Source organism: Sphaeramia orbicularis, chromosome 11, assembly GCF_902148855.1.
Source record: "Sphaeramia orbicularis chromosome 11, fSphaOr1.1, whole genome shotgun sequence".
Classification (NCBI taxonomy): Eukaryota; Metazoa; Chordata; class Actinopteri; order Kurtiformes; family Apogonidae; genus Sphaeramia; species Sphaeramia orbicularis.
The window spans coordinates 47,386,422-47,413,162 of record NC_043967.1 but is presented as its reverse complement, the minus strand read 5'-3'; the positions used below and the strand labels follow the sequence as shown (position 1 = coordinate 47,413,162).

Sequence of the window (26,741 nt, the reverse complement as noted above, 5' to 3'; positions counted from 1 at the left end):
TGAGATAAAAAGTCATAATTATGAGATTAAAAAAAAAAATATCATAATTATGAGATAAATAAGTCATGAGTCTTAAGTCTTATCTCATAATTATGACTTTTTATCTCTTAATTTTGACTCTTTTTTTTTTTAAACAGATAAAATGTCGAAATTATGCTCCCGTGGCCAGGGGAAACAGTTCTGAGCAGGGATATATGTACCTTGGCCCAACACCTGCTTATAGCCGCCTGATCCTGCAGGAAATACCGTCCCAATGCAGGCTCCACTGTTTCTGAATATCATCCAATAGATTTTAACTGTCTTGCATTTATTGTGAATTAATCCATCACACTGTAAAGCAGTTGTTTCAACTGTTGTCCCTTGGCCAAGTGTTAAATCAGCAAAAAAAACAACAAAACAACAACACAAAGTTAGCACAGAGACAGCAGAAAGAACATATACTGTATATGCTTTATTTAACCAACACCACCCTGGTGCTGGTTTTTATAACTTTATGCAGGGTGTCTATAAAGTCTCTTTACAATTTAACCAATTTATTACAAAAGCAAATGAAGACACGAATCTGTGGAAATTATTACAAAATGAAAAGTAGATATATGGAAAGATTTTTTTTTGCCTTATTTAATGTACCTCTATATGGGGACTATTAGTTGCATGAGGCACATAAATGGACTTTGTGGACACCCTGTGCATTCACGACTCAGTTATATGATCCTGAATTTGAAACATTGTCAGAGTTAATACAGCACTACTGTGCATATTTAACACTGTTTTTACTATTTTCAGGAGCTATTTTCTAATATTTATCAGGTGACAAGAAACAAATCTCTGATTTTACACAAATTCTGCAATCTCCCAGATTGGGATCAATAGAATCTATCTATCTATCTATCTATCTATCTATCTATCTATCTATCTATCTATCTATCTATCTATCTATCTATCTATGTTATTTTCTTAGAATTAATTCTGCTTAAACATTTTCAGATCTATGTCCATATATATAGACTACCTGTGAATATGTTTTCAATGGATGCAACACAGGTGGAAGTCTGAGCCAAAGTGAATCACAAATGGCCCCTCCATTGGTCAAATAATATTTCACATTCTTTAATTAAATGAAGAGATTGTATAAAACATTCAGCATGTATTTATTAGCACACAGCATTTGCTTCATATAGTGGTCTCTGACATCAAAATTACATACAATATAACGTAGATATTGTAGCTAACTATGGAATTTCAAGTGCAACTCAAACAAATTAAAATGGCGTTTTTTCCATTATATATTGAACTATAACATGAATTGTCTTTTGTTTATTGGTCCACAGCTGAATGGATAGACTTTGGTTCTGCTCACAGGACTTCATCTCAGCCTGTTCAGGAGTTCTTGTCTTTGCACTGACTGAGACACTTCTGCATTTCCTGCTGGATGTCAAGCACCCTCTTGGACCACTTCTCCCGAACCTCATCTTCATCATCCTCCGTGACAGCTGTGTAGGCCATAAGGGCGATGAGGCCCATGTGGAACAGGTGGGCAAAGTGTGAACAGCGGTGCTCCATGATCTTAAGATCGCCGTCGCAGTTTTCCATGTACACCTTTAGCAGGCTTCTTCCGAACACTGTGCCGTTACCCATCACACCGTTGTAAAATACATTCAGGCTCAAGTCACTCTTGTCCCTCTCATAAGTTTTCTCAAATTCTTCCATGTGTTCCTGGGTCCCGTCTGGATCTTTCTTCACCCTTGCCACCATGGTGTTGAAGGCTGCATACTGATGTTTGATATACTCCTCGTACTTGCCATAGTTTTCATTCACTTCATTGATTCGAATCTGCCTCAAGCACTGTTGGTTCTTCTGGGAGATGCTCTCCAGTTTACTGTTGATCTCCTGGAAGTCCTTGTCCAGAGGATTTTCCTCGTCTTTAGTCAGGCCTTTGCGCGCCACCCCAACAAGGGAGGAGACAATGCCAAAGATTGGGTCAATGGAGGAAGCGAAGGAGGTCACTTTCTCTACGCAATTTAGGACCTTGGCTACGTTTTTCTTATGATTTAGACCCTCAGCCATGACTGCTGCTGTTCTTCTACCTTGCTAAGGTCAACACGAAGGAGGTTTGGAGCCTAGACAGAGGAGAAAAATATATTAGAATCTGTAAAACTGATTTTTTTACCTAAGATATTGTGTACAGGGGTTCACAAACATTTCTTCTAGTAGTAATAGAAAAATGTACCTCAAAGCCAATATTCAGACAACAAAAACAATTTTTCATTAGTCAATACCAACAGCTATTGTAATAAATGTAAAATTGATATTTCTTAACAGACGATATATATTTTTGTTCCTGGGTGAAAGCTGAGGAAATGATGCAGCTATTTGTATTTGTAAACTTTTTAGGTCACAACATTTCACAAACTGGTCAAAGATACAAATAAACAACAGTCACATGTAGTTATGTTGAAACTGCAGAGACATCATCAGAGACTTTGACAAAATCCTAAATAGACATAACTTTTTTTTTTCCAGTGTGCGTTTTTTTACATTTATGTATTTTTACACTCTGATACTTGAACAATTTTACCAGAAACTGTAACTTTCTTGACTTGTAAAATGCATATGGATCAAAAAATTACTAGTCTCTCGGTCTCGTCTTTGACTGTAATACACTTTTCCTCCAAAAACTGGAAGGGGTGGAACATCAGCTCTCTATAGGATCTACAACTTTACCATAACCTCATTATTATTACCAATAAGCCTGTAGTCTGTGGCCTACAGATGACCAGCTGCTTCACACCTGTTAGTGAGAGGGGTCTCTACATCCCAAACTAACAGGTGATGACACAATGTGGGTTCTGTGTTTTATAAGACAAAACACTTCAACACGAGGGAGGTCAGAAACAAGGGCCAGATCTTCCTCCTGCTCCAGAACTAGACATTCAGTAACTAACAAACAAACAAACAAATAAATAAATAAAGAGTTGAAGAATTTTAGAAGCTGTCAGAATATTAAATTAATATTAAAGTATTTAAAAATTACACACAATGCAAACCGCTTTCATTATTTTGTGAAAACACAGACAGATATACAAATTTAATTTATTGTGTGCATATTTTTGACATTAATCATCCTTCTCAGTGCGGTCTTGCTGGAAAATTAACTGAGGGACAACAGTGGGTGTGTCTTCATAGTTACAGAGGAAATGTGGAAAAAAACATATGGTTACAAGTTGTGGCCTGTTCACTTATTTCACAGAACATATTTGGTAGAATTTAGTTTTACTCAGAAGGTATTACTTTGCTTTTGAGCTTGTTTCTGTCATTTCCTGATTTCCAGCCACACAGAGGAATCAACCATTGCTCAGTTTCATGACATTGCTGCAGCTGACTGCGTTTACACACACCTCAAACATAATTCAGGTCATAGATTACAAACTGAGACTACACAAGGAAGATGTTTACTCACCAGAGATAAAGCTGTTGGTATCTCTTTCTTTACTGAAGCCGCCTGACTTTCCTTTCCACCATTTTACTCCCTAGACATGTAAGGACCTCCCCTTTGTGCCATATAAGGGCGTAGACATAAGGAAGTGACTCATGCATGCCCCATGTTGATTGGATGAGGGGTGTTTTTCCACATGCACTGCGGCTACAGACTCCAACCACAGGCTACAAAAACAGGCAAGGAATGACAGGGTATTCTTTTCATTGTTGTGTTTTAATTGTTTTTCTTCACACCTTACAAACCAGCATGGGTGACCAGATGCCAGTACACACAAGTATGTGGAAGAAAATGTCTTTCTTTATCATTAATAGTCAGTTTTACTTGTTTTATACAAGTGAGTACAGTTTCACCGATACTGCTGTGTAAACACATCAATCAGTATTCTCCTTTGTCACTGTAATCTCTCATTTCCTTTCTTATAAATGTGAAGGGTTCTGTTTGCATTGATAGGTACAGGACACAAAGATATGAACAGTATATAGGTATATAAATTACAGAACAACACAGGAAACATAAAATAAATACTCTTTTTATACATAAAAATTGATTCATGCATTTTTGGGAAGACATTTTGTAGTATTTTGTGTGGACAAGTATTACACCTCCTAACGGTCAAGTACTTTTCAGTGTTGTACGCACAAATCATGCCCTTTGACATTAAACCATCTACCTCCAGTGTTTGTTGTTGCAATGTGTGCAGGAAAGGTTTAAGAAAGATAAACCTAAACATGCTAATATGTAAGATCAGGGGTCAGCAACCTTCATGATCTACGGAGCCATTTTTGATCCGACAGAGGAAAATAGTACCTGAGTGGAGCTGTGAAAGTATATTAAACCCACTCTATGTTTTGCCTCAAGGTGGCTGTAATGCAGTAGCATATTTAGGGTTATTTGGTGATTTATATTTCCGTCACATTAAAGCAGAGGTTAATGCATTTATCAACGTATACAGCACATCTACTGTAACACTGTGTTATATGACACACATTTGGGTTAATGAAATGGTAATTTTTTTTCCTTGTGTGTAGTCTGTGCATGTTTATGACTGGACAATGTAAGAATGGCTTTAGGTTTACAACACTGATAACAAAATGTTCAAAAATATTATTGGAGTGAGGCTAAAAAGCTCCATGTGACTCAGGAGCCGTGGGCTGCAGAACCCTATTTTCTTTGGAAACAGAGAAACTATTATAAAGTTGACAATGTTTCACGAAACTCTAACTTTTTTCATTATATTTCTTTCATATTTCACACCAAATGCCATTTCAGAGTTTCTCCCTGCCAAAATAATAAAGCTGGTAGAGCAATAAATACACTACATGTGGATAAAGCAAAATAGGATACTGATTATCACAGATGGCAAAGTGCACGCAAATGCAAATACTTATGTAAAAAAGACTGTGGCAGAAGTAGAAGTATTAAGTCAACTCCTTTACTGCAGTAAATAAGAAATGGCCTTGGAGGAACGTTTCTACACACTGTTTCTGTTCAGCTAAATACTGAACTTTGTTAACTGAACCTTGTATCATATTGTTGTAATGTGAAAACAATTAAACCAAATAAAATCGAACATAATACAGAGAGAGACTGAAAATAATGAAAGCCAAATCAGTTTTCAGTATCAGCAATAGAAATATTTCCGCGATTTTGGTTTTGCACTGATGTGTACACAAAGGGATCACCACACTGTCTGATCCATGTAGGCTGAATTTAGTTTTTATATTCAGAAGGCACTCATTGATGCATAATAAAAAATAATAATCCATAATTCTACAACAAACATGATCTGAGACGAAGCTACCTGTGTAAGGAGTGGAAGTAAAGTTGTTAGAAAGATACACGCTCAAGTACAGATTAATGAAAACTGTAATTAAATAAAGTATTAGTCAAAAAATCTTGCTTTAATATGTATTTTAATCAGGTTCTTAATCCTCAAAGACAAATGACACACTCACAAACCTAAATCACACCAAGAAGGACATAACTCCTTTTGCTCAGATGTTTTACCAAAACTGAGGTTGAGGTGCATGTAGTAACATTTAATACAGCTCTTTTATCTTGAAACGGCTGTTCCACTGTTGACACAAATGAACATGAATGAGCATGCCCATTATTTTCACTGAACTTATGACATCCTTTCACAGACTGCATTTTGTCCTTGACCTTTCTCTGGATGTTCTCCATCCTGTTCCACCTGTTCCACATCTCTTGTCCTTAGTATCAACTCTGAAATGCAGTTTAGCAGGAAAATGTAATTTATACAACATATTCATAGACAAAGGCACTTCAGCATTCTTTACAACATTTTTTTGAGATGATCTGCATCAGAGATTATTTCACTTTTAACCTGTAAACACAACATGAAAGAAGACACATCTGAAATGTGAACAAAAATGTTATTTATTGTTCACCCATAGCTTTTTATTTTCACAAAGTTTAGTTGGTTTTTTTGTGTGTGAAGCCAGGCATTTTTTAAATAAAATTTTCTACAAATGTTTATTTATGCTGAACAACCTTTTTTTTGTCTCATTGTTATCTTCCCCCATGAGGGTATTGAAGTCAGGTCTTTCTGTAATTGTACTTTGTGGGATTTTCTCTTAAAAAAAGTTCATCGATTGCTCTGAAAAATCTACCCTTATGATGCACAACAGTATCAGTCAACATGATTAACTGACAACATGATCATTTCATTTCATTCAAGTCACGTGACACTTGTTCATACAGAGTATTGACACTGAGATTACATCTGCTCCACAACAAGTAACTTCACAACAATTGGTGATAGAAACATGAATCTGTGTGGATTTTTTTAATTGACAATGAAATGATTTATAATATACAATCTGGTCCAAGTATTTGGAAAGTGACACAAATTTTGGAGGTGAAGTTTATTTATAGAGCACATTTAAAACAATGCAAAGTGCCCAAAGTGCTGTACAAAGATGTAGATAATTGTCACACAAATTCGTCCATCCATTTTCAGAGGCTCAAAAGTAATTGGATAACTGATTGATCCTCAGTGTCATGTCCAGATGTGTCTTGTTCCCTGGTTATTCTATGACAAATGAGGCAGATAAAACGTCTAGAGTTGATTCCAAATGTTGAATTTACATTTGCTTCCTGTTCACTGGAATTCTCAGTGTGAGTTCCAAAGAGGTGTCAGTGCACGGGAAGGAGACATCATTCAGCTGAAAAAGAAATGAAAGAAATCTATCTGAGAAGTAGTGAGAACTTCAGGAGTGGCCAAATCAACAATAGGCCCTTTCCCACCGCAGGAACTTTTGCAGGAACTTTCTGTATTACCCTGAACTTTCAAAGTTCCTGGTGCGTTTCCACCGAAAATTACCCTGGTAACTGACCCTCTCCCTGCCCCGAATTTACCCCAAAGAAGTTCCTGGTAGGGAGGTAGTACTTTCCAGATTACCAGGAACTTTAAGGGGCGGAGCTATGTGCTGCAGAAGGCTGAGTGGTGGACTAGACTGGCAGCATTTCCACATTCTGTTCACCGCCAATATTTAATTCATTTAATTTCCACAAGCTTTGTATTTTGATAATTCGGAAAATGGACCAAAAGAGAAGTTACAACAAGTGGACGGACGACGAGGAAATTCAGACGGACTTTGAATCGCCGACACGAAACGAGCGAGTAAAAGCTGTTAGAGCCAAATATAAGACACAAGCCTAAAGAAATACGAGAAAAGAAGAAGAAATTTATGCAGGATTAAAAGAAACTAAAGGACCACAACAATAATGGTACATTATTAACTAGAAGCACTCGTAGAGCGCAGACCTCTGCCAAGGCAGTTCAGTGCCCCCTCACCCCTGATCACCACCAAAATTTACATAATCATTTGTTCCTTGTGCCAGTATCAACATTTCCTGAAATTTTCATCCAAATCCATCCATAACTTTTTGAGTTATCTTGCTCACAGACAGACAAACAAACAGTCAGACAAACAAACAGTCAGACAGACAGACAGACAGACAGACAGACAGACCAAAGCCGACAAAAACATAACCTTGACGGAGGTAAAAAGAAAGAATCCACTGGTGAGCTCTGCAACACCAAAAATGTCTGGAAGTCCACAGATGACAACTAAAGAGGATGATCACAGAATTATTTGTTTGGTGAAGAAAAACCTTTTCATAACATCCAGCCAAATGGACTGATGGATAAAGTCAGCATGTGGTGATGTTCATAGGTTCCAGACCTCAGGTTGTTATTGACTGTAAAGGATTTCCATTTAAATATTAAAAACAACCCTCATATCTATAACCATCTGAGTTTCTCCAATTATGTTTGAGCCTCCGAAATTAAATTTAGGGTCTCAGTTTAAAAAGGTGGTAATTCCTAATGCAATTAATAAATAGTTAATGCAATATTTTTGTTAAACCCCTTGAATTAAAGCTGAAAGTCCACACTAAAATCACATTTCAAATTGACTGTGGTCATGCACATTTACGTCACGGTCTACATATATTTTGACCAGACTGCACATATGTCTCTTTTAGTGTATTAACAATACAGTAGAATAATTCAATGTGGTGGATCTAAAAATAACAATCTCATATCTGAATTCTTGACCTTCATATTCTCTGCATAATAATCAGCATTGAGCAGTGAAAACGCATGTCATTTGACCACTATTTGAAACTTGAAACCACTCTGTCTGTTTTTGCTTCTTCTTCATGTTTATCCTCTGAGGTTCTTCTAAATCACAGATAACAAAATGTGTGGCATGTTAATCTATTGTACAAATCAGCATGGCCTCTCTTTTTGGTGAAATTTTGTATTTTATAACAGAATGTGTCGTGTACCAGCAGCAGATCTCAGTTCAGTGTAACCATACACTTTGCCGTTAAACTCTGCACAACAGTGTTTAATGTATGTAAATATGGTGGTTAAATTTCATCACTGGAAGCATCATGGTCCTGACTGTATAACAGAAGTCAAACACTAAGAGGAAGTTACAGCAATAAATGTTCAGATGATACATTAAATATGAAGCTTTGGTGGGTGTGAAATGTAACAGTTGTAGTAAGAATACAATATGTCTGATATATCCTGTTATTGTGTTCAAATCAGGCCTTCACTTCCATTTATACTGAGATTAAATTATGGTAATACTACTACTACTACTACTACTACTACTAATAATAATAATAATAATAGTAATAATAATGTATGATTTGCTGTTGTAGTTTCTCTAACTGGTGAATAGTTGAAGATAATGAACTTGACTGAACTCATTATTTGTCATTAATCTACAGGGCATCATCTCAGCGTCCACATCTTGTCCTCACCCTCTTTCAATGTTACCACTGTCCTCCACCTCTTCCAGATCTCTAGAAAACCAGAATGACAAGCCAAGGTAATTTATACAGCATATTCATCGACAAAGGCCGTACAGCATGTTTTACATATTGTATGAAGCCCTTTGTAGCAGTGGAGGCACTTGAAACCTAAAGCCACAACGTCTGGTGTCTGTTTGCTCCTGACCTCTGACCCCTGTGACCCAGAAACCTACTTTTACACTTTTACTCACATACTATATTTAAGTACAATTTTTTTTTATGATTGATTTATGATTATTTGTGTGTTTAAATACTCCTTACACTAAATACTGTTAATAAGAGTCATCCAACACAGTACGATATAATTCTATCATGCTGTTATTTTCTTTGATTTTTTTTTTTTTTCCAGCTGTGTCAAGCCATTCTGTTTATCATGATGTATTGACGTATCGATTAAAAAATACACTTCTGACTTTCAGGAAAAGACAGTAACGTGTATATAGATGCTAGTACAAACAGTCCCATCAGCAACATACAACAAATACAAAAAAAATGCTTTATATGTTCATATACATTAATCTATATAAAAGAATAAAATAATTACATTAATAATAATAATTTAAAATATGAGGGTCTACTCTGGGGTGTAACATTAATTGTCTACTTCACAGTGTAACAGGTGTAATAATACATGTGAAGGAGGTGAGTAGTGTGTGTATGGAAGATATGTGTTTGTTGCATTAGTAAAGCTATGACAGGACTCCTACACTTAAAGTAGATTTTTGGAGCCTTAATATGTAACTCATCTGCTCCATTTGACAATCCAATCCAGTCCAATCCAACTTTATTTATGAAGCCCTTTAAAGCAACCACAGGGGACCAAAGTGCTGTGCAGAAGACTAAAAGCACAATAAAATTAATAAAAGCTTTAAGAAACAATAAAATCAAATATGTAAAACAAGTTAAAATATAAAAACAGAAACAAAATGTCAACATTGCAAAAGTGTGAAAAAGCCGAGGAGAACAGGTTGGTTTTAAGAAGAGATTTAAAAACAGGGTAGGAGGAGGCCTGTCTGATATACAGAGGTATGTTGTTGCACAGTCTGGGACCAGCAGCAGCGAAGGCCCGATCTCCTCAGAGCTTGCACGTTGTTCTGGGCACCATCAAAAGCAGCTGATCAACTGATAAATGTCCTATACATATCTAAATTAACTGAATGAATTTTTATGTGGGGGTACATATGAGGATATGGATTGTGGTTTTACATATCAACAGCAGTGTTTAGAATATTTAAAAAAATATTTCTAAATAAATACGCTGTTGAAAAATCTTCTTGAGTATGGTCAAAAATACATTATCACAGAGTTGAAAACAGGCCTTTTATTTTGCTGTTTGACTTTGTAACAGATATGTGGTTCTCACAGGACAACACTACAAACATCATAATCTTATAAAACAGTTTGTGTTCCCGTGGATTAAATTACTGTCAGTTTGTAAAGTTGATGAAATGAGCTTGACCTTAAATATGGACAATAGTAAAATTCAATGTACACATTAATGGGGCAGGAAAAAACAATTTTTCTGCAAATGACAACATTTACTGAATATCAAGTACATTTTGCTGATAATTTACTGTTATAGTTTTACTTAAATACGTAATTTTGAATGTACAACCTTTACTTGTAATACTGTTTTCACAATGTGCTATTTTTAGTTAAGTAAAGGATCTGAAGTCTGCATTTATTGATTCTTTACTTGATCTGACATGTTTGAACTCTTTAAACAGTTCTTACTTTGTCGCCATCTGGTGATCATAAATGGACTCACAGTGACATGGACAACAGACCTAAAAGTGGTTTCAGCAGAGCCCCAACCCCTCTCATCTCCTCTTCTGCTTTTTTTTTTTTAAGTTCATTACATGTCCTAGATTAACTATAGAATAGGCAATCACTGATTAATCTAACTTTATCCATATAAGACCTTTTACACAGATTAGTACAGTTTAAAGACGGGCAATAGGTGTGAATGAAACAAACAAACAAACAAAAAACTACATAATTTAAATTATATAATATACATAATAATAAGTTAAAAACCAACACAAAGCAAACCATTGATAGTGCATAGTGAAATTAATTATAGCAATTAGTGTCAGAGTGACCAGATGGGATGAGAACCACCAAGAAACAACTTTTAGAATCGAAGAAAGTGACTGTGATAAAAGCTGGAAACACTGATGTTTTCTCCACTGGACACAGCTCTAAATGAAAAGAATGGAGTTTGATGCTGAAATGGCAGTGTTTCTTTGATTCTGAGACTCTTAAAGGAATAAAGTCATTATGGGATGTTATTTTCTTTGCTAAGTTGCCTTTTGTTGATCCACATTTCAGACTAAACTGTGACAGTTCTGATCTGATTTGTTTGATTCTAAACAGATCTTTAATTCAGCTATTGACAACACAACAACAAGATTAATTTCCCTCAGGGGACAATAAAGTTTATTTAACTTTTTTTTTTTTTTTTTTTTTAACTTTTTTACAAACTGTACAGAAAACAGAGGTAATTTGTGGTTTTACTGTGACTTAAAAAAGAAAGCTATAATGTAATCAACTGATGCATCACCTGAAGATTACAAAAGACAGTATTATTTTGACTAACTCTCAAAATAAGCAGCTTTGAGTTTTAGTTTGAAGAAGGAAACTTGATGATACCATAATACAGATGTGTAGAAACAGTGAGCTTTATACTTTATTCAGTGAGCGATTCAGTCTGTGGATGCATAGTGTTGATTCATTGGTGGGTTTGGTCCTAAGTGTGTTCTGGTTTGCGACTTCCCTCTAATGTTGAGAATTTGGAATATGAATATTACTTAGAACCACTTTAAGCAGTGCCTTATTTTGATCCATTTTATGTGTAGATCCAACTTTCTTATAAACTTTTTTTCAATGTAAATGTTAGAGAAAAAAAAACATCTTTCCTCAATTCTACTCACATGATCACAAGAAAATCTCTAACATTTGCAATGGAAGACATGACAATCGTAATCAATCTTTTTTCAATTCAGTGGCAAATGACAAATGTGGTAATGAGCATTTTCGCATCAACAGGTCTGTCTTAAGTCATTCTAAGCTGTTTTAATAACCTATTATAATCTGTTTGCTAATATCACCTATACATACAAGCATTTGAGCAGAGAAACACATTTAACTAATAGTCTGATGTTTAATTAAGAACCCAAATGTTTGCATTGCTCTACAAACAATCAAAGAAACACTCACCTCACCTGGCTTGATTATTTGACAAGAACTGCAGGAATTCGTTTTTTGTACACTCTGAGTGAGTATTGAATCTGTATTAACAGCTAACCAAATATTATCCAACAAGACAAGGACAAGTCTGTTGCATAATATTTGACTTCCCACATAGAGATATGAGACAAAAAGGGAAAACATCTGCAGATTTTTCCATGTGTTTCACAGATACACTCTGCCTGACCCCTCTGTGCTGAAGACTCCTGTGTCGTGTGAAGGGACAGGCTGTACCGAGTCACTCTGGTCCTTCAGAACCAGCAATACTTGCCCTGAAATATTAAACGGAACCAGACTGATATAATGATGTCACTTTTACAATAGAGGAGGAGGATTTTATTCAGATCTAGGAGAATTTGGGTTAGTCACTCCTGTTTTTATTGTAACTTCAGGTTGTCATTTTAAGTCTATATAGTTAGCCAAAAAAAAATCACCTGAATTTAACCAAACAAACAGATCAGATTCTGTCATTGAATAATTATAGCAGCATATATTTCAGCTGCAACAGGTTCTTTAACCCACAGAGACCCAGTGCTACTTTTGTAGCAGTCCCCAAATTCATTTTTCTCTCTACTTAACCTTTCTTAAGAGATTTATCACAATTTATTAGAATATTATCCTCTGTATTTTGCATTTTTAAGTGAAAATTAGATATTTTCTTATATGTAATTTACTGATCATGTAGATGTTCATAAAACCTCAGATTAAAGATGAGGGCTATTATATCAGAAATAGAGACAACTGAAAAAAAAGGGACTTTTTAAATAAAATATATCATTAACTGAGTATAAACCAAGTGTCTCCATCCACTATCATTGATCAACCACCATGGCTTTTACTGGTGAATCAATGTTGCAGAAGATGGTGGCGTTTCCGTGTTCACTACAAAGCCTCTGAACGTCAAAATATGTCATATCTGATGACCGTGAAAAAATGACAAACTGTATTTTACACCAATTATTTACATGATTGATATGATTAAGGGATCAGCAGTTAATTAACATTTTAGATCTGTACATGCTTTTGGTTGGTGTGGATGTTTGGGTCTTTAGGAGTTCACACCAAATGATGCAGTGAGTAGCTTCTCATCAGTTTACTGGAGAGCATAAAGATTAGACAAGACCAAGATTCACTGGGGTTTTGAAAGAGTGTTTCAGGATCATGAGACATCATTTACACACATTGACTGACCTCCACAGAAACCAGACCTGAACCACACTGAGAATCTTTAGGATGTGAAGGAGAAGAATTAACACAGTCGTCCAAGTCTCCATCATCATCGTAAGATGTGGGACAAAATTCATGCAAATATGGATGGAAATAAATGCTGCAAGAATTATTGTGACGCTACATAACTTTATGCTCTGTGTGACATAAAGGATGCCCGATGAGTGTGTACTGTATCAAAAATATTGCATGTGGGACTTTTTGACCGGACAGTGTTTTACTACATCGTCCTTCATCCACATCACATTAATCATCTTATATCACACCTCAGTTATCTGTTTGTGCATATGCAGCAGCACCAGCCTCCTCAAAAAACATAATGGATCCCTATAATAATGACAATAATAAAGCTGTAAATTTATATTTTTTAGGTTTTCGAATACACTACAGAGACACTGAAATACTTACTGATATTTTATATGTCAAAATATGGCAGAAAGATTAAATTCTGTTGATGAAGAAAGGAAGTTGATTAAGTAACATGTCAAAGTTGATGTAGAGTCATGTTTCCCAAACTTAAAGTCAAAATGGGAGCTGTTTGTATTGAGTAGCCAAACGGCAGAGGAAAATATACAGAAATAATATATTTGAATTCAATTTGCTCATTAAAACAGAAGAAAAGTGTTTATAAATGTTGACCTCAGCAAAGTCATGTGACAAAGACGAGAGGTGTGATTGGTAGAACATGCAACGAGATAAAGACATAAGATAAAAACAATGTGAAACGTAAAACAATTAAAATGATGTAAACGATGAAAATGATATGAAAGTCGCAACATGAAGAAAATGATGCAAAAAAATGACAAAAAAGATGTGAAAGACATAACGATATTTAACAAAATGACTTTTAATATGTAACAAAATGAAAACAACATAAAAGATGTGACCAAAAAAAAGAAACATAAAACACACATTAAAAGATTAAAATTACATTACAAAATTTGTTAAAACCAACAACTTAATTTTAGTGTAGGCAAGTTTAGACAGTAATTAAATCAACACAAACAAAAGAAAAGGACAAAGAATTAACAGGCACATATTCAACAAATCCGGAAAATGTCAATAAAGAAATATCCATGTCCATAACTCTGCATGACTGAAAGCTGTAACATGATAAAAATGGTGTAAAAGATGCAAAAAGTGACACAAAGACACTTTCAGAGACATTGTCTTGACAGTAGAGAATAGAGTTAAAATGCAGCTCTATCATAATTCATGACATATTTTTGCCAGTTTTGGTCCAAAGGAGACACTGAATTTCTGTTTTTGCTCTTGAGCAGAAGGTTTGTGATGCACAGTTTAGAGGAGAAACAACCTGCACTGGACATTTTTACATATTTAAAATACACTCAGTTAAAAGACAAAAACATAAAAAAATATGATGTAATGTTTACAATTTATAGAATCACACCAAAAATTACATACAGTACAATGAATAATATACAGTAGCTACAATACAAAAGATCAGCATGAAAACAGAAAATGAGCTATTATGTTGACAGACTCCATAATAATGAACCGTGTTGGTGTACAGTATATAAGTGTGTGACTGATGGGTTTGGTGTTTATTTTTCAGGGTGAAGGTTAAGGTTAGTTTGCAGAAACATATGTCCGAACAGCAGCTGTGTCTTAGTCAGAGTCGAACCTGAAACGCAAGATGATCGGTGCGATCTGGTTTCACACCTTTCTCCGTTTTTGTTTCTTCTGAAAAACAGGCAGATTGAGGTAGACAGTGTCAGACAATAACAGGACAACAGTGACACCTCCATGAACACTTATGAGTGGTTTTATTCCACAGCATTAGTCAATGTGTATGTGCGCTGTAGTATGTTACATAAAAACAAGACACAATATAGTCTTTCTGTATTGTTTCAATTGTTCTATTGGTGGCAAATTGATTTATTTAACTATTCACACAATTCTGCAAAAAATCATTTTCTCTTAAAATACTTACATCCACAAATAACAAGTTATACCAAACAGAATTGTGTAATGTAGATGGAATCAACTGGAATTACTGACTTTGAAACAAAATAACAATGATTTTTGGTACTTTCAGATACACTTAATCCACTTTCAGGGCGTTTTAGGGATAATATTGGATAATTAATCAGCTCTCAGCATTTTTCCTTTCAAGACTATCATTATTATATCAAGATTTGAAAATCCTTTGCTGATTGACCTTTAGTAATCAGTTAAACAGTAAAATTTAATATGTCATGAAATAATTAAATTACTGTTTACAGATTACAGTTAAACCTGAATATATTCTTTCAGTCCATGTTGTTGGACAAAAACACCTTTAAAATCAACAAATTCAACAATATTATCCATTTCAAATTGAATATGGAATCTGAACTGTTTTTAGGACATTTCAGTTGTATTTATCATTTTAACTAGTGACCTAAATAGCTAATAACCAGTTACTCTTTCAAAGGAACACAACCAACACTGAGTACATAGTGCTGTGTATTAGTAATGCTATCTCTTTTAAGAAACACTTTGAGTAGAAATAAGTGAATTGCAGCTGATGTATAAGACTCAGTACAATTAAAATAAAGAAACTCCAGGGATTTTAACTATATATGTACTATTTTTTTAATAAGGTGATATAATACTTTTACAGAGCACAAAATATACAACAAAATTTACTTTAGGGATCCCCGTTGTATCCCACCTACACTGACACATAAACACACACACACACTCACAAACACACACACACACACACACACATACACACATGTTGCTCAGCTGCTCCATTATGGTATTTCCCACAATAACGTCCGAGGTCAACTCACTGACTCTGTCATTTTCTCTGGGAGCCTCTGTCTCTAAACACCTCTTGCTCTCCCCGTGTGCGTCCGTCTGTCATCCTCAGGCGCCCGAACCGGACTGAGGACCCGCGACTGGTTCTGGATTCAGGTACGAACCACATCGACAAGAGCGGCACATCATCACATCAGCAGGTTTGACACAGAAGCAGTGGAGGCTTTGATTCAGGTTTGGGATTAGAAAGGTTAAGCCTGCCATTGAAACAGCCCGGAGGGGTGAGCTGAGGTCGACCTCGGCCCAGATGCAATCGAATTGTTTCCACTGTGTGTTTGTTTGGATTTATCATAAGCTGGTATGGTTTTTCTGAAGGGTAAGTGCTTTATAGTGAAGTGTAGCTGCATGTTTACCCATGAGAGAATCTGCCTTAAAGTAAAAATATACCTAGCTTTATTCATTTATTTATCTAATTCTAACCAGGCACTGATCTAATATTGACTACAGCCTCATTGCACTGCCTGTAAATTGTGTTTTAGCAGCGCCAAAATCACGACAGCTAGAAAAGCAGATCACCTGCTAAACAAAAAGAAAGGTTTATTATCATTTTAATGAATTCAGTGAAAAATATCTGTGTTTCTATGTCAGAATGGACCTTTGGACACTGTTACTCTGCTTTTTTGAACATCTGTTGAATACTATATCTATTTTTGTTGGTCATCACTCATTTTGGAAAACATAGTTAATATTAAACTAAATTTCCACCCTGTCTTCTATATTTAGACCCTGTTATCTGAACACAAAAATCAGACATGAAAAGCGGCATCAGAGAAGCTCCAGTAAAAAGGCACAAGATGTTCATGGAGTTAATGATCCTTTTTGGGTGAGTTGAATGTTTTGGCTGGTTTGTTTTATGTTTATAATCCTCCGGCAATGCCTTTTTATCCTCTGTAGGTAGGTAGATAGGATTTGTGGGACTTTAAAACCGAAAATCACCACTCTGAGATGAGGTGCTCAAAGAAGAAATACTCTGATTATTTCAAGGCCTTATTTGTGCACAGATAAGAGCTCACAGCAACCAAAGACAGTGTGAGGAGAGATCTCTGTGTCGACTGTCCAAAAGGAAGACACCTCTATACCCAAAGGTTGATATGTCAGGTGCTTACTGAATGCAGTAGACACATGGCAGTTATAACAGTTTACACACAGGATAATGTTTAGTATACAGGATGACATTTTGATTATGATGACATCTTAATGCGAGAATATCAACTTCTTGATACAAAGAACAATTGCAGTACAAGACATACAAAGACCATAACAGACCAGGCCACTACGTCAGACTAATCTGTAATAAGAACACAATTGGGACACACAGTCATTTTTCTACTATCGATGGATGGATGGATGGATGGATGGAAGAACAAAAACACAGTGATTCTTTTCCATTATACACTACTAAACACCTATTATATATATTACATTTCTGCTGTTAGACCCATCTAAATTAACACATTAAGCCTTTAAACTTACAGAGTATTGGTTTTTTTTGCAACCAAACACATAAGACCCAGTTTCGACTTAATAATTTTAAAAATTTTTTTGCTTGTAGGGATTTAGAATGACGAGGCACACCAGATCCTTAAATAATCACTGACGACATGAAAAACCTGATACAAGAAGTATAAATATGTAGCGTGGCATTCTCAGTTCATCTTTGATTTCCAATCTAAAACACAGCTCAGTGTCTTTGCACAGACCTTTAACCATTGAACACTGACTCACTGGTAAATGAAATTCAATAATTCCTGTCAGAAACATGGGAACACATCTTTGTTGTCAGTCAAGGCTCTGACTGTTGTTGTTTGTTCTTTTATATGGAAAACATAAGTGTTGCACCAAAATTAGTATGGTCCTTTTTATTTCTTTTGTCTTATGATGTACTTTGTACTGTCAAATGACAATAAAGGCAATTCTAATTCTAATTCTAATTCTTATTTGGTACAAATAAAAACCTTTGTCATAGACTTTAGTGATAGTTTTGACAACATCAAATGTAACAGAATCTTGGGAACATAATTTGGAGCATTGTATATGATGGAGGTTGCTGTTCCTGACCAATTTAGTAGCAATAAAATGCATTCATGTCGGAATAAGGGCAGGCAGAGCATGTCCTTCCCTCAGTTATTTACACACATACTTATAGACAGAACATTATTGTTTAACTACACGAAAATTTCTGGAATAAGAGTGCTTTGTGTTGCAATCAGGGGCTCCTCCCATGGTAGGATTTGTAAGACACCATCATATCAAATCCCACCAGATGAGGCCCCTGTTAGATAAATGGATGTGACTGATCCAGCAGACTAAAACAGATGGGTCCAGTTCCCAGACCACCAAGTACCAACTGACAAGTCTGTCTTTTGCTTTAGAGTCACTGGTTTGAGTTTCAGTGCCATTCAGCGACCCGACTATGACGACACACCCAACCCAGAGTTCCTCAACCCATCCTGGATGGCCAGCATCCCTGATGACCAGCCGCTGTCTGAGATCACCATGCCCGGAACCCACAACACCATGGCCCTGTTCGGTGGCGTGTATGCTGAATGTCAGACCTGGAGCCTGGCGTCCCAGCTTCGTGCCGGGGTACGCTACTTAGACATCCGTGTCCGTCATGTGAAGGGAAATCTCACCATCCACCACGGCGTGTCCTACCAGCGCGCCCACTTTGGTCACGTGCTGGAGGGAGTGGCTGACTTCCTGCGTGAGTATCCCAGTGAAACGGTACTGATGCGTGTGAAGGAGGAGTTCAGTGAGACGTATGACATCTACGGCGCTGTGGTTGACTACATCCATCGCCACGCTCATTGGGACCTGCTGTGGCACAGTCGGCTGGTGCCCACCATGGCCGAGGCCCGAGGGAAGCTCATCATCCTGCAGGACTTCCACGGACCAGACCTGGGGATGCGCTACAGCTCTATGGACATCGCAGACGACTGGAAGGTAATTAAAATACAGTTTTCAGACAGAGAAGTTTTGTCATTTTGTTTATATGTTTATCATTGTTCAAGTGTCAAAGAAATAAACATCTGGGAGTGACGTGTTAGACATTTAATGTGTTGTATTTAGTGTTATCTAATGGTTGTAGAATGTAACCAACCCAACACCCCTCGCCTCACCCTCCCATACGGTGGCTGGCGGGATGTGAAAGGCCTTCATTGTTAAGGAGATATTAGCTCTGTCCAAACCAGATGACACCTGGCATAAAAAAAAAGATTAGGAAGTTTTTTTAATCTATATTTTCGCAAATAGCCAGAAGTTGGGTGTTGCTACTTACACTTTACATCAGAGCATCTTTATAATTCAACATTTCAGCAACTTTTCAGAGAGATGTACTTTTTTGTACTTTTACTCAACTACAGCTTTGCTTTAGCTGCAGCTTTAAATGCACTCATTACGACTAAAAAAGGTCAGTGTGTAAGATTCAGGAGGATCTAGTTGCAGAAACAGAATATAATATGCGTAGTTATGTTTTCTTTCACATATCAAGATGTTGATATTCTCAAGCTGATTTTCTCAAATTAAGATGTCATTATAATCAATCTGAAAACAGAATCATTTTTACATTACCCTGAATAAACCAGAATGAAGGGTTTATATACCGAAGGTGCATTGTATATACACGTCTGTCATGACGGAGTGATTGAATGGACTCACATGTATGGTGCTGAAGGGAGTAAAAGGGTTTATTAACAGAAATTAAACAAGAACATAGGTAACAAACCTGAGGGTGGAAGAAACTGCAGAGTCTGCAGCATGGCAAGATTAGGTGGATGATGAGATGAAAAGTCTGAAAGAGTCTATGGAGGTATAAAGCAATGATCTGGCACCGCACTGGAGCAGAGGAGCCCCTTTTATGGACCCCTGATGACAGTTTTGTTCAGTTGCGATGCCAGCAGGTGTTGATGAGTCTGAGGTCAGCGGCGATGGAAGAGTGCACCATGACAATGTGTGCATCGAAACTTCTTTTTTTTCTTCTTGCCTTACGAGGAATAAGCAGTTCAGAAAATGAATGAATGAAAATTCTTAAAATGTACTTTTGCTTATGTAGGAGTTTTCCTGCAGGTCATTTATATAATAATGGAGTGCATTTTTCTGTATTTACCAGGGGAAAAAAAATCTAGTCCCTCCTCCTCCGCTGTAAATAGGTTCATCAACACCAATCTCACTTAAGTGTTTTGTAAAAATGTATGACTCTGAAATAATCTTAAAGTGCTTTTAGGTGACTCATCTCTTTTCCCTTGCAGGTTCCGACACTTCTTCATGTGGAAGAAAAGTGGCAGAGCGTCTACGAACACCTGGAGGCTGCACCTTTAGGAAACAAAGCCCAGATCTTCCTCACCTACAGCAGTGGTGCTGGTGTGTTTGCTTATCCCAGAGCTGTCGCTCAGCGCCTCAATGCACAACTCTACAACTACCTGAGGTCCAAAACAGACCTGAACCAGCGCCTGGGAATCATATGCATGGACTTTCCAGCTGCTCCTATGATTCAAATGATCATTAACTTCCAACTAACAGAAGAGGTAAAGAGACAGGCCTTTTACCCAGGTCCTAGTAAGGCAACTTTGGAAAATACCATTTTTTCACTCAGGAAGATGATGAGGTATCTTAATCTTGATTGAAATTAAGCAAGTTTTTCTGAGTAGAAAGTTGATAAATTATCAGGTAAAACAACTTGCTCAGGTGCAGACTAACCTATTAGTATTAAGTCTGGATTAAATCCCAATTTGGTGATCAATTTATGGAACTGGAAAAGAAAAAACATATTTTAACCCATAAAGACCGAAACAGCCACTGGCGACAAAAAACAACTACTGATATAAAATGTTTAATACCTGTTGACCCACTAATCCTATTAATACATATAAATAATTGGTGTAAAATGCAGTTTGGCATCTTTTCATGGTCATCAGATATGACCCATTTGGATGTTCAGAGGCCCCATAGTGAAGGTGGAAACACCGTCATCTTCTACAACATTGATTCACCAGTAAAACCCATGGAGTTGGATCAATGACAGTGGATGGAGACACTTGTTTTTATGTTCAGTTAATGACATATTTTACTGAAAACATGATCAGTGAATTAAATATAGGAAAATACACAATTTACACTGAAACAACTCAAAATAAAGACAATAATATTACAATAAATGATGATAAAACATTTGGGAACTGCCACTAAAGTAGTACTGGGTCTTTATGGGTTAAAGATCTGAAATGGCAAAATGTTAAAACAATATCAGCGCTCCCATGGATTCTTAACAAGTCTTAAAGGCATTGAATTCATTAATCTATAAATATAAATTGATATTAAACTGTCAGAAGCCTTAAAGGTGCCTCTTGCATAAACCTCACACAGATCAGGTTCGCAACTCTTAATATGACCAAAAGTATGTTTCAATAAACATGGGTAAATTTGTCCCTAAACCACAGTAGCTGATGTCATTTTTCTTCAGTTTTGGTTGAGGCAAAGTTGGTGTTCAGTTTAACTCTGGGTGACATTAAATATTACCTGAAAATTTTTAGCAGCATCAGAAACTGTTACAGTTGCAATAACCTGGAAACAGAGGTGACACCAAACAGAGATGGAGGCTCAAGTCACAATTTGTATAACTTCAAACTTTCATGACTCACACTGATGAAAGACAAATACACATAAGCAGTGGATCACTTCATTTTCCATCCACTATGGTGTCGTCCGTTCACTTTAACGCCAGTGTGGAGAAACAACCACGAGCCTGTTCAGCACATAAACATTTAAGCTGCAGCTCTGCATTTTCCACCACTCAGATAAGATTGTGATAATATAGTTTTCCTGTTTGCATATCTAAACTAAATATTAGCAGATAACTCATGTAATCAGTAAAGTGCTCGAACATAGTTTTTATTTGGAGTTGTCACAATGCATTGAAATAAGATTGGACCATATAATGCCCATTGCACAATTTAGTAAAAAGTGTCATTTACATAAGAAAAGAAAAAACATCACAGAGCGTTTTGTGGTTCAGAGCTCACTTTACATACAGATGATTAGCATCAGATAACAGTGACACATTTCATCATGATTTCCTCTTAGTTACTCAGAGGGCTCTTTGCGAAACTGTTGCTAAAACAAAATGTCTTAACATCCTGAGCAAACAGCGAGAAATGTTAAAGTGGGCAGTCTGCTAATGAGCATTGTCGTCTGAGTTCTGGAAGAGGAAGAAGCAGAAGAAAAACTAGTAAAAATGTCAGGTACAGTATATCTACACGGCTGCAGCTTCTTTTCCTGTTGATGTTTTATGATTATGACGTGACTTTTATTTTCTTTAGATGTGGACCCGCCGTCGTATGTGGCTCTGAGGCCTCAAAGTGCAGTCCTGATTTCAACGATCGGTTCGAGTTCTACATTATATTCATCGTCATTTCTGCCTTATTTCATCTGTTTAACTATTACTTATCCTTCACACTCTCCTCTGTTCTTTCTTTAGTTGTGGTAAACATTATTTACTGGATGCTTATGATTGCAGCCATTGCTTTGGGTGAGTTTACCTTGAATTCATAATTTTGATATTTTTGTCTGTATGTCTTAGCGTGTCTTTTATGACCATGTCTTTTATTTGTGTCTTTTGTGTCATAGGGGCCACTCATCTGGACCCAGTCCAGTGCCGTGCACATAATGGGATCCCCATCTATCTGATTTTACTGGGAGTCTCCAGCATCATCACTCTGACTTTGGGTTATACCAAGAGTGCCTGGAAAAGTGACCTCACCTTCCTCAATAACATGTGTGTCTCTGCCTTCCTGACCATTGTGACTTTCGCCATTTTAATCACAGGTGAGACAGCTGTTAAAAAATAACGCACTTACTGTGATCACTAGGTTCATATCATAAACTAGAAGCACTCGGAGAGCGCAGACCTCCGCCAAGGCTGATCAGTGGCCCCCCCCGTGGGCCCCCCCACCCCCGATCACCACCAAAATTTAATCATTTTTTCCTTATCCCATTTCCAACAAACCCTGAAAATTTCATCCAAATCTGTCCATAACTTTTTGAGTTATGTTGCACACTAACGGACAGACAAACAAACAAACAGACAAACAAACAAACAAACAAACAAACCCTGGCAAAAACATAACCTCCTTGGCGGAGGTAATAAATAAATAAATCAGTGTGTTCATGAACTATATCAAACAAACAAAAACTTATTGCTGGTTATGCAGTCAAAATACCACAGTGTTTTATAATCTTCTCCTTCTGCATCAGCTGATAGTTTACATTATAGCTCTGTTAGCTGAGCTCTGTTTGACAGAAAACAGACGCAGTTAAACCACAAATCACCTCTGTTTTCTATTTGGTTTGTGTTGTCAATAGCTGCACTAAAGATCTGTTTGAAATCCAACAAACCAGGTCTGAACTGTCACAGTTTAATCTGAACCGTGGATCAACAAACAGCAAATTTGGCAAAGATAATAATATCCCATAACTTTATACCTTTATGAGCCTCAGAATCAAAGACACGCTGACATTTCAGTATCAAACTCCATTCTTTTCATTTAGAACTGTGTCCAGTGGAGAAAACAATAACAACAACAACAACAACAACAACAACAACAACAACAACAACAGTGTTTCTAGTTTTTATCACTTTGGCACTTTCACAGACTCTGGAAGTTGTTTCTTAGTGGTTCTCATCCAGTCTGGTCACTTTCTGACGCTTTGGTCAGTGGTCTTGTGGTGTTAGTTTTCCCCACCTTGGGAGACCAGCAGAGTGACTCATGACTCCCTCTAGTGGTCACATAACCCCGGCCCTTCACTGGAAATAAATTAAATTCATATCCCTACAATCCAATACGTTCAGGACACTTTTTTTTTTTTTTTTTTTACGAATTTTATTATTACCATATCAATGCTAGAGCCAAAACCCATAACAAACATTAAAAATCCTTAAAAACAAAACTTACCAAAGAAAGGACCCACTACAAGATACCAGAAGAGTCATTTAGTTAGTTTAGATATTCTCCACATTTATTTTACAGTACTATGGCTGAGGTCAGACCTGAAATGGTAGATAAAACCCTGACTTATCCTTGTCCTGATTATGTTGGACATTGTGGGTACAGTTTGATCAGATTTGATTGACACTGACACATCAACCTGTGATGTTAAAAATTGATTGGGAAAGTGAGTTGAGGACACAAGTCATTGAGGAAACCTGGAATACGACTCTTAAAGCAATTAATACTTGTTGACAGACATCTCCTGCTACAGCAGAGGCAGATCTCCTCCATTGCTTTGCTCTCTGTCCCAGATTAGGGAAATATTGAACAAAAATCTTTAAAAATCTTTCTGAACTTCTCAATATACACATTGAACCTGAGTTTGTCCTCATTATACTTGGAACATTAAGCACCACATGTGTGTTAAAGAAAGCACAGCAGCAGTTTCTGTCATATGGTCTGGTTAACAGTAGAAATGAATTTGGATATTGTAGAGAAAGATGGAAATTCTAAGTTTTCAGCTCTGGATGGAGGAATTATTCATCACTCTTCATCTGGAAAAAATAAGGTTCTTTTTGAAAAACTAAGAGTCACAAATCAATAAGATTTAGTTGCTCCTAAATCTTATATTTGACAAAAGATTTGATTGCCACTGGCCTGGTAACACACAAGTCAAACTAAATCCTGGTAGAATCACAGAAAAGTGTCACTGAACCAGAAACAGTAACATATTTTAATCTCACCCTCGCCTCTTCTGCCCTGTCTCTGCAGGATCTCGCTTTGTTTACAGTGTCTATCCTCCCAACTACGACTCACCTGAGTCACCTGTCTACTGTGACAGGATTACCTACCAGTTCGCCTTTGTCGTCACCACCCTGCTGTGGGTTGCTGCTAGTATGTCGCTCCTCTGCGGCTGTTGCTTTGTTGTAATCACCTGCTGTGGAGCCGTGGGGGCGAGAAGCAACCTGCTGCCGACACGCAGTAGTTTCTACGGTGCAACAAGTAATTATCAGGAGCATGTAGCCGGTGATGTGTGATTTCATCCTTATTTGACTTTGACAGATGTGAACATTAACCCAACATTTGACCTAAATGATACAGATTCTGACTGACAGGATTAATTTTTCCTGTTTTGGTTATTTACGCTAAAATTAACACTGTTTCCTGACTTACTTCATTTCTGACTTAAGCAACATTTTTGTAACATGTTCTTGTAAGGTAGTCAGCTACGTACTGTGTGTGTGTATTAGGATGGCTAAAATGCAGAGAATAACCATATAAGACAATTTAGAGGCAGCTATCACTGAATCAGTACTGTTATAGAGAATAAATTGGTCATATTGTTTGTATGTATGGCAGAAAAATGTTTTTCTGCAGTGCAAAACTTGTAGATAGAAACCTGTTGTAGAGTGTTGTTTGAGATATATGTTCTTTTGCAAACAGCTTATCATAATAATAAACATGATGCATGTATATATAGATTATGGGCTGCATTATGTGGAATGTGTGTGTGTTTGTGTGTGTGTGTTTTAAAATGTCATGACACAAGTTAATATAGGCCCAGAAGTATTTAATATGTGTCTTGTACAAAGACACTTATTTATTTGCAGATGATGGAGCTTCATGGAAACAAGATGGAGCTTCATGGAAACAAGGGAGAAATGTAAGATGTTTAGTCATGAATTGCAGAAGGAATGTATCAAGCAGAATGACTGATGATTGGTTGGGTACATTTTGGAAATATATTTTGATTAATGTGGAGGGAACACCACAAAGTAAAATATAATAGATTTAAGTTTTGACTGAACATATTAAGGTGGTGTTTGAGGTTCCCCACGCAGGAAATTGTGAGCATCAAAGCTTTAATTTCCTGCATTCTGGTGGTTTTCTATGAATCAGTTTATGCTTCTAATGAATCAGTTGATCAGTCAACACATGTATAGACCTGGTGTACTCTTCTGTCCTCTCTTGTCCTCTGTCTTACAAACCCCTGGATTTATCTTGTTCTGTATGTGTTTCAGCAGGATTTCTGATTATGTTGAAAAAATCCTGTGCATTTAAAACACCTACTTTTTTGGGGGATAATTTTAGCTACACTGAAGCAGATTAAATTCCAACAATATTGAGCAAACATATTAGTATTATGTATTTCATGTATTTAAAACTATCTGAAGTTTGTTGTAAAATCATTTTTTCTTTACTTCAGAAGTATTTATCCACAAGAGTATCATTCATGCTGTTAAATGTGTATAAATCATTATAAAAACAGATGGGACTCTTAAAATAGACAAAAAAACAGACAGGTTATTATGTGCTTATAACATTTATTTCTATTTTTGACAGTGATTAAAAATAATATTTAGTTTCCTAAGCCTAAAGATAGAGTTGTATTAAATAGTTTAGATTTGTGAAAATAAATGTTCTAATGAAATAAATAGACGAATTATGTACAAACATGATTATCATTTTCAAAGCCAATTTACAATATATTTCCTTTAAGTAAATGATTTGTTTTACATAAAACATAAATCTTAAGATCCTTCCAACAGGCAACCATAAAACGGATGTGTTTTTTTTGTTTTGTTTTTGTTTTTTAAACA

At 36.4% G+C, this 26,741-nt stretch overlaps 2 protein-coding genes across 3 annotated transcripts; one reads left to right on the top strand and one right to left on the bottom strand.

Moving 5' to 3' along the window:
• Positions 1 to 1,094: 1,094 nt before the first annotated feature.
• Positions 1,095 to 3,550, bottom strand: rpz2 (rapunzel 2). Its single transcript, XM_030148159.1, has 2 exons — positions 3,461 to 3,550; positions 1,095 to 2,120 (listed from the first exon to the last, which is right to left on the bottom strand). The coding sequence occupies exon 2, from the start codon at positions 2,065 to 2,067 to the stop codon at positions 1,381 to 1,383; it is 687 nt and encodes a 228-aa protein (XP_030004019.1). The 5' UTR covers positions 2,068 to 2,120; positions 3,461 to 3,550; the 3' UTR covers positions 1,095 to 1,380.
• A 5,223-nt stretch (positions 3,551 to 8,773) lies between these two features.
• LOC115428879 (1-phosphatidylinositol phosphodiesterase) lies at positions 8,774 to 20,996 on the top strand. Of its 2 annotated transcripts, XM_030148108.1 has the most exons (5): positions 8,774 to 8,871; positions 16,212 to 16,255; positions 16,883 to 16,982; positions 18,532 to 19,102; positions 20,407 to 20,996. In XM_030148108.1, the coding sequence occupies exons 3-5, from the start codon at positions 16,912 to 16,914 to the stop codon at positions 20,779 to 20,781; spliced, it is 1,017 nt and encodes a 338-aa protein (XP_030003968.1). In that variant the 5' UTR covers positions 8,774 to 8,871; positions 16,212 to 16,255; positions 16,883 to 16,911; the 3' UTR covers positions 20,782 to 20,996. The 2 variants fall into 2 exon arrangements, with proteins under 2 accessions (XP_030003968.1, XP_030003969.1); XM_030148109.1 differs by lacking the exons at positions 8,774 to 8,871; positions 16,212 to 16,255 and adding an exon at positions 16,280 to 16,475.
• Positions 20,997 to 26,741: the final 5,745 nt, after the last annotated feature.

Bases quoted from the DNA above. Each gene is read 5' to 3' on its own strand.
- LOC115428879 (XM_030148108.1), top strand. From the start codon at position 16,912: ATGAAAAGCGGCATCAGAGAAGCTCCAGTAAAAAGGCACAAGATGTTC. The intron at 16,983-18,531 runs GTGAGTTGAATG...CTTTTGCTTTAG, and splicing joins GAGTTAATGATCCTTTTTGG to AGTCACTGGTTTGAGTTTCA. The intron at 19,103-20,406 runs GTAATTAAAATA...TTTCCCTTGCAG, and splicing joins ACATCGCAGACGACTGGAAG to GTTCCGACACTTCTTCATGT.
- rpz2 (XM_030148159.1), bottom strand. From the start codon at position 2,067: ATGGCTGAGGGTCTAAATCATAAGAAAAACGTAGCCAAGGTCCTAAAT.